The sequence below is a fragment of the Gymnoscopelus braueri genome, assembly GCF_963280865.1.
Source record: "Gymnoscopelus braueri genome assembly, chromosome: 5".
Taxonomy (NCBI): Eukaryota; Metazoa; Chordata; class Actinopteri; order Myctophiformes; family Myctophidae; genus Gymnoscopelus; species Gymnoscopelus braueri.
Window position 1 is genome coordinate 7,729,305 of NC_137606.1, and position 7,993 is coordinate 7,737,297.

The 7,993-nt window shown below is 40.4% G+C and overlaps 1 protein-coding gene across 1 annotated transcript; it reads right to left on the minus strand.

Annotated features, from left to right (window-relative positions):
- Nucleotides 1-2,418: 2,418 nt before the first annotated feature.
- Nucleotides 2,419-3,760, minus strand: LOC308085248 (olfactory receptor 1E16-like; the record flags this gene model as incomplete). Its single annotated transcript, XM_080428326.1, has 2 exons — nucleotides 2,419-2,463; nucleotides 2,861-3,760. 2 exons carry the CDS (start codon nucleotides 3,758-3,760, stop codon nucleotides 2,419-2,421), a joined length of 945 nt encoding a protein of 314 aa, XP_080284452.1.
- Between the last annotated feature and the right edge of the window lie 4,233 nt (nucleotides 3,761-7,993).

Below are 7,993 nucleotides of genomic sequence, written 5' to 3' on the forward strand. Positions count from 1 at the left end.
AGGCATCTATCAAGAAAGTGGAGTTAGATATGAATTCCCATTGAAATGAGTTGTTCCTTTTTCTCCTCTGTAAATATAGCTATTTGTATTTGTAATTTATTAAAGTGTCAGTGTTATATGCTCATATGTTGAAAACATATGACCACAATGGACTTTTTTGTGTGTTATCCTTATGGCCTAATTGTTTTACTTTTTTGACTAATAAAGTATTCAACCAATCAATCAATCTACAATGTTACAATGTGCAATACACCTATAGCACCAATACCTCCTATCACCTGTGTGATTCCTGCCGTATACCTTAATTACTAACCGTCCAAAGTCTGGGGGGAATATTCGGCCAAAAAAAATCACCGATCTACAAGCTCACAATGCGTTTCAACCCAAAGCATTTTGAGCTTCGAACAGAGATGTTGGTGTGGACGGAAAAGGTGGCCAGTTACAGTCCTGCAACGGGCGGGGTACCCGCGGATACCCGACGGGTACCTGCGTTTGACGGGTGAAAAATATACTTTTATAAGTTCATGGGTACGGCGACGGGCGGTAACATTTTATTGTGAAAATCAGAGAGCACTGTTTCTGCCCAAACAACGTCACTTGTGTACGACACATGCATAGCCCACTGCGTATATATGCGTGTTCGCGCGCGTGGCTAAAGCTCGCTCCTCCGTTCTTCACTTGATTTCTGAACGAACCTGACCACTGAATGTACGCTATTGTTGAAGGCTGCTATCTTTTTCAACACATTACAACACACTTTTAAATTGAGTGTCTGTAGGCTTTACATTTTACTCGGCATGTAATCACGGGTAAACGGGCGGGACGGGTCCATTATTTGACGGGCGGGGCGGGTCTGGTTCGTATTTTGAAATAATCACGGGTGACGGGTCGGTCTACGGATCTGATTATTGACTCTTCTCAATTGTCTATTTGACACATTATTACACTAACTTTTAGTACAAAATCACTTTTGTGTTATCATCATAGATTACAATTGTGTGCCTTGAAAACCAGTGGTGGAAAAAAGTACTCAAATGTTTTACTTAAGTAAAAGTATCAATATTGCAATGTAGAAGTACCCTGTTCCAAGTAAAAGTCCGGAATTCTAAATTGACTTGAGTTAAAAGTACAAAAGTATTGGTATCCAAATGTACTTGAAGTATCAAAAGTAAAAGTACTAAAATGTTTGAAAAAAGCAGATCTACAAGCTCACAACGTGTCGCGATGTACTTTTTCCACCACTGACACTGGGTGATTCATGAGACAACTTTAAGCTTGTGGACATTTAACAGCGCAAGGAAGCAGAGGGTTGTGGTCAACCCATGAACCCAACACACATCAGCTGACAACATTGCAAGAAGAAATATCTGAATTAAGTTTGCGCCCATTATGCACATTTGAACGAATGTTCTCCATGGTGAGCTGATTATCCTTATTATTGCTTATCGTTATATTATTATTATAACCCAGGGCCAACGAAAGCCACCACTCTAAGCGAGACATTGGCAAGTCCCCTCAACTGACATTCTCCATTACAGTTCAGATGCTAAACCAGGCTTTTTGTTTGTTTTTGTGTGTGTGTGTGTGTGTGTGTGTGTGTGTGTGTGTGTGTGTGTGTGTGTGCGTGTGTGTGTGTGTGTGTGTGTGTGTGTGTGTGTGTGTGTGTGTGTGTGTGTGTGTGTGTGTGTGTGTGTGCGTGCGTGCGTGCGTGCGTGTGTGCTTTGTCTCAAGTTCAATCTATTCTGTTTCTACATCTTTTTGTGCTATTGTTGCATATTGCTTTTTGCCTTTCATGCCTGGCCCCGCTTATCGCTGCTTGCAGCTTTAATGTTGTTTTTAAAGTTGGTCATATTAAATGTTACATTTCAGACGATCGTCTGAGTATGGGGGGGGGGGGAATCTATATTGATCAAGCTTACATCCAAGTATGTTTTTTTGTCTAGACTTACAGGCATCTGCTTTGATCCATCCCTGGATGCCTGAAATAAAAAAATTACTTTTATTTCCATAAATATCTCTGGCAGGTTTCAAAACTAAAAGAGTCAGACATGCACATTTTAGAAGAATGTAATACGTTAAATAAATGTGTTTGCTACATTACATAGAAGATGTAGAATTGTGATTGTCTTCTCAAAAATATTTGCTTTACATACCGGTGAACCTGAAACAAAGTAAACTATCATATCTGATTATTATTTAACCCCACTAGCGGCAGGGCTCTATGGATGGCATGGACAGTCCCAAACATGCTGAGCACACACTGTGCTTGGTGGATAAACCCTAACCATGTTCATGACCCCATTGAGTGATCCCATTCCTCTAGTGCCGCCCTCAGGCCAAAATATAAACTTTGTACACATCTCAGATGTATTGGTCATATATACAGCAGGTTAACACAGGGTCAACGGTGCAAATGTCTTACACGAAGAAACAGGTCAGCAGTTTGTTCAGGGAGTAACAGCTCTAGTCGTATAGAGATAAACATACAATTATTTACACATTTAAATCAAACTTACACTAAGGCTTCTTAACATTCTTAACATCTCCAGCTACAAGACTTCAAAGTTTGTTGTATCGCTATGGAGAGATTTGGACTTGGGGAAGAATTCATCTCATGGGTTAAAATATTTTAATCTACAGTGACATCATGCAGTACAAACAAACATGTGATCACCCTCCTTTTCTCTCCCAAGAGGCCCATCATATGTTTGCACGCTATTGTTCTCGATGGTGATGGAACCTTTTGCCTCTTGGTTCCATTATTTTGTACAATTTCCAAACATATGCCAGGTCAGTAAATAGTACTTTAAGAGTTTCAGACATGAGTAAGAACCCTACTTTGCAGAAAATACCACAATACCACTCGGATTTTGGACATTCTCAGTCCGTACATTATAGGTATCAACAGTGGCTGGCATATCAGGAAATACAGTGATAAAAACATATGCAAAACAGCAGGTATATTTGTTGTATCAAATCTACTTTGCATTATTTCAAAGAAACAGCCGAACGAAAAGTTCAAAAGGGAGGCGAGGTGGGGGGTGCATGTACTAACGGCTTTCTGGCTGGTCTCCTTTGAGCCATGTACACAGACTTTAAGAATCTTAATGTAAGAAAAAAGAATTGGAGTGAGAGGAACACCAATGCTGATGCAAGTACCAATGATTCCATAGATGTTATTGACCTTGGTATCAGAGGCAAAGCATGCCAGTTTAACAATATGGTAGTTTTGACAATACAATTTGTTAATGACATTTCCGCAGAGTGACAAACGAAGACTCAAAAGCAGAGTGAGTAGAACCTTAAACAAAGGGCAAACCCACGCCACAGCAATGAGCACAGCCACCTTATTAGTTGGCATACGTGTATTGTATTGTAAAGGACTACAGATTGCAAGGTATCTGTCATAAGACATGACAGCTAACTTACAAAACTCCACATTTACATAAGTATACAAACAGTAAACCTGTAGGAAACACAATAACCTTGAAACAGTGTGTGTGTCTGACATTATCTGAGCCATAAGGAATGGGTATAATCCTGCACTACCATACAGTTCATTTACAAACAAACTGCAGAGAAAAATATACATGGGTTCATGTAAGCTTCTGTTTACACAAATAACCACGATGAGAGTTGTGTTGACAAATACAATGGTAATGTACAACAGTGCAATAATCACAAAATATAAGTATTTCACTGAACTAGTGTGCATATACGCACCTAGAATGAAATGTGTCACACCTGTAGAATTGACCATCCTCAAATTAGTTCACATAACAATAATGACAATGGGCAGAAAATGTAATAATTAAAGTAGAATGAATCATATTGTGGATTGCACACAACAAACATCAATGCATTATTTGTTGACATGTAAACAGACTCAAATTCATATCATTGATGGGAACTAGGCCTACATGCTGAACAATCATCACGTTACGCATCTCACAATGTCACAACCAATACAAATATACCACTTACTCCCTGAGTCAATGCAGTATTCAGAGGATCTGTCAATGAAGGCTAAATACTGTGAGAAGTTCCTAAGCTGTAATCTCTCTATGGTTCTTTATACCTTTTCAACACACACAAAACCTCCTAAGGGGGTCAAACCTCAACACCAAACTAAACAACACCTAAAAAAAAAGAAAAATCTCAATTAAACAGACACTGAAAAAAAACTGAAACACACACACACACACACACACACACACACACACACACACACACACACACACACACACACACACACACACACACACACACACACACACACACACACACACACACACACACACACTTACTTTAACCACTTATCCCTAGTACGATGAACAACAAAATAGTCAATCTACACGCTCACAAAGCATGTGTTCACAGTGTGCTTATATCTAGTTATTTATGGTATTTTTTGATCATTTTGAAATTTAGGGAAATATTTCTGGGAAAACTGACGGCTTGGCCACTGTTCTTTGTAAACACACTATAGCAACTAGAAAAGGGTGCTTGTCGGAGCGCATATCTTCACCAGTCTGGGTTGCCTAGCCAGGGTTGTGTAAGTCTTGGGTTGTATCCATCAGGACGTAATGAATCTGGGGGGAATCTGTACGCCATGCAGGGCAACTTTTCATTCATGGCGCCTCCTATTGCCAGAAGTGGGCAATAGGGAGATGGATAGCTTTTGGAGGTATGCTCCATAGAGGCTCCCTCAAAATGTCATCCCAATTTGGGTTGATTGGATGTTGTGTCATGTTATATACCTTTTTTTTTCTTTTTTTTTAATAGGCTCATTACTTTTTAGGCAAACAGGATGGCAAACAGGCAAACCGGATGTGACAAGGATGGTCATTGTCACGTGACTCACAAGCTCAGTACCTAATTTGGTGGGGGGGAGATCATGTTGTGCAACAGTGACATTTTGCATAATTTGTGGCTTACAAGTGTGTAAACATCATCATGGCAGCCTCGAAAACGAGGATCCGTTCTCCTCATCATTCATAGTCTCCGCCGGGCCGAAAGGCATGGCGAGAGTATGTTTTACCCCCTGTCCGTCCGTCCGTCCGTCCCTGTGTCATTCTGTCTGTCTGTGTACAGCTAATCTCCGGCACTGTAGGCTTGATCGCAGCGAAACTGTGCACACACACACCCTGGATGCCAATTCAGAACCTCTGCCCCAAATGTTTCACATGGGCCTGTTATAGTGCCACCAGGAGGCCGCTTTTTGCAAAACAAATTTTTGACAGTACTTGTCCAAACATCACGCAAATCGCTACACAGTATCTCTATAGTCATTTCAGATTTTTCATATTCCATCCTGATTGGCTAAAAATGGCTTCCAAAGCAGGAGTGCTCTGTTTTGAACAAAATGCCTCAAATCATGAACACAGCATGCAATTTCTGTGACATTTTGCACACACATTCCCACTATGCAGAGGAAGAAATGACAGTTGAATTTTTTTAAATCAGCCTCATGGTGGCGCTATAACAGGCCGATTCGTGTTTTTACCTATAACTGCACATATCTGTGTAAAACTTTGTATGCGCACTACCTAGAGGCCAAGGAAAAACCTTTGCCCTGCATTTTTCACATCTGCCTTTTATAGCGCCACCAGGAGGCCGACTTATGTAAAACATAACACAAACATAAAACATTTTTATATTACTTATATAAATTGTATCCATATTTCACGCAAACCGGTACACATGATCTCTATAGATCTCTATAAAAGATTCACATCTAAAGTTTGCTGTAGTGCCTTGTTTGAACAAAATGCCGTAAATCATGAACGCAGCGTCCGATTGCGGTCAAACTTTGCACGCACATTCACACTATGTTGAGGAACAAATGCCACCCTTTTTAACATTGGCCTGTTATAGCGCCACCAGCAGGTCTAATTTTGCAAAACACATTTTTGGAACACATCAGCTTTCAATGGACCCTTCGCTAAACCCCAACCCAAAAGCGATTGTCCAATGCCAGCTTAGCAACCGTTGTTAGCCTGGCATAGGTCTGGCAAGCTTTCGTCACCTGCCATAGCTGTCAATGTTATTTCACCCGCACACACACAATCATTTGCAACATAGCAAAGATAGCAAGAATAGGAATACCACGATAACGCAATGGTGACTATGAACCAGCAACAGATTCCACGTACCCAAAACCGTTGGAGGGTTCTTTTCCCAAGCTGAAATCTGCACTTAAACTGCAAGGCTGCATGGCTGTGTTGTTGAACACATACACAGTTAACGTCGGGAAAGTTACACGACTCACTCGCCCAGGTGGTGTCAATGATACTAATCACCGTAATCGTAACAAAATTCAGAATCACAGCACTGCCTGTTTCGGATTCCGCACGTTAAAGTATATTCATTCATTTGTTCGTCTATTTATCAACTGCTACTGTAGTCTTACCCTGCGGTACATGAAAACTCCTGTTACAGTCATGGATCAACTTCAACCTGGTGCTTGCACTTTCTCCGTTTACGTACATCTCCGTACATCTATATAAACGTTCAGATTTCAAATATCCCACTGAGCTAGGGCTAGGCTAAAACCGGGTTATAATTGGTCTAACTATTTATAGACCGTCTATATTATAGCCGTTGAAACAACGTCTATAATATAGACGTCTATATATAGACGTCTAAAAACAGCTAATCAACGTCTAGGCTAAGCCTAGACGTCTAAAAAACTTTCACTGTTAGACCAATTATAACCCGGTTTTAGACGGAGGTCTAATAGCCGACTATGGCTCACTGGGATGAATTGCCTACCCTATGGCCACGGATGTTAAAATTATGCACGGGACTCTCAAAAGTACCCGCATATTCTGTATTGTTCAATAAAAAGCATTCATAGAGTTATAATGTATCAGAGTGCAATACACCTACCAACCGATAGGGTCACTTAGTTGAAAGCATATGGAGAAAATGGCCACTGATCAGATTAAAATGCTTTTTATTGAACAATACGGATGATACGGGTACTTTTGAGAGCCTGTACATAAATGTAACATCCGTGGCCATGGGATAAGCACTTTATATTTGAAATATGAACGTTTCTGTAGATGTACGGGCCATAAATGGAGAAAGTGCAAACACCAAGTTGAAATTCATCCATGACGGTCGAGACCGACGACCGTCGTGTATCCATGGCTATTACTCCCTCTAACATTTCCCGTGTTTTTAGTTTAGTGAAATAATGCCATGCACATTTGTCCAGTGCATAGCCTACTGCAGGCCTTGTTGACTAGATTTAGAAGAGATTTTGAAGCTATTGCTGCTGAAATGATTGATTATTTTTAAGGGTAAAAGGCGTCATTTAACATGCAAGTCAATGGGTGAGAAGCAGAGTTTGCCAGGCCTGGGTGTGACTAACTCGCACCACCAGTCACAGAGTGGAGTGGGTGGGGCTTAGCGAAGGGTCCATTCCAGAGCCACAAACCAACAGTCACTGAACATGTTTCACTGCCACACCGGGCCCCAACATGACAGCAATAGAGCTACTGTACATCTTGAACCACATCAGCACATGACACGAACAGCATTCAACAAAAACATCATACAACACAAACTGCAGCAGCAGCACCCAGCAAAGGAAAAGGAAAAATTAGGTATGTCACAATTATTACATAATCACCTGATCGCAAGTATTTCAGATAATCGCAATACTTTTTCGGATAATCGACATAATCATTTCCATGTTGAAAAATGTTCATATGTTTCCAAACATTTTCAAAAATAGTGGAAATAGCAGACTGCTATTTCCACTATTCATGTTTTTTTTAAGTATAAAGTTACTGAGTTATGCAAGTTATTTGTCATATCTGACCCGTGCACCTTTTGTTTACGAAGACAGACACATTTTTATTAATAATGTAACAATGTTCAGTGTACGACGCAATAATTGATTAATTCGGCCTAGTTAATCGCAATTATTTGAGCGACAATTAATCGCCAAGTAAAATGTCAGAATCGTGACAGCCCTAAAGAG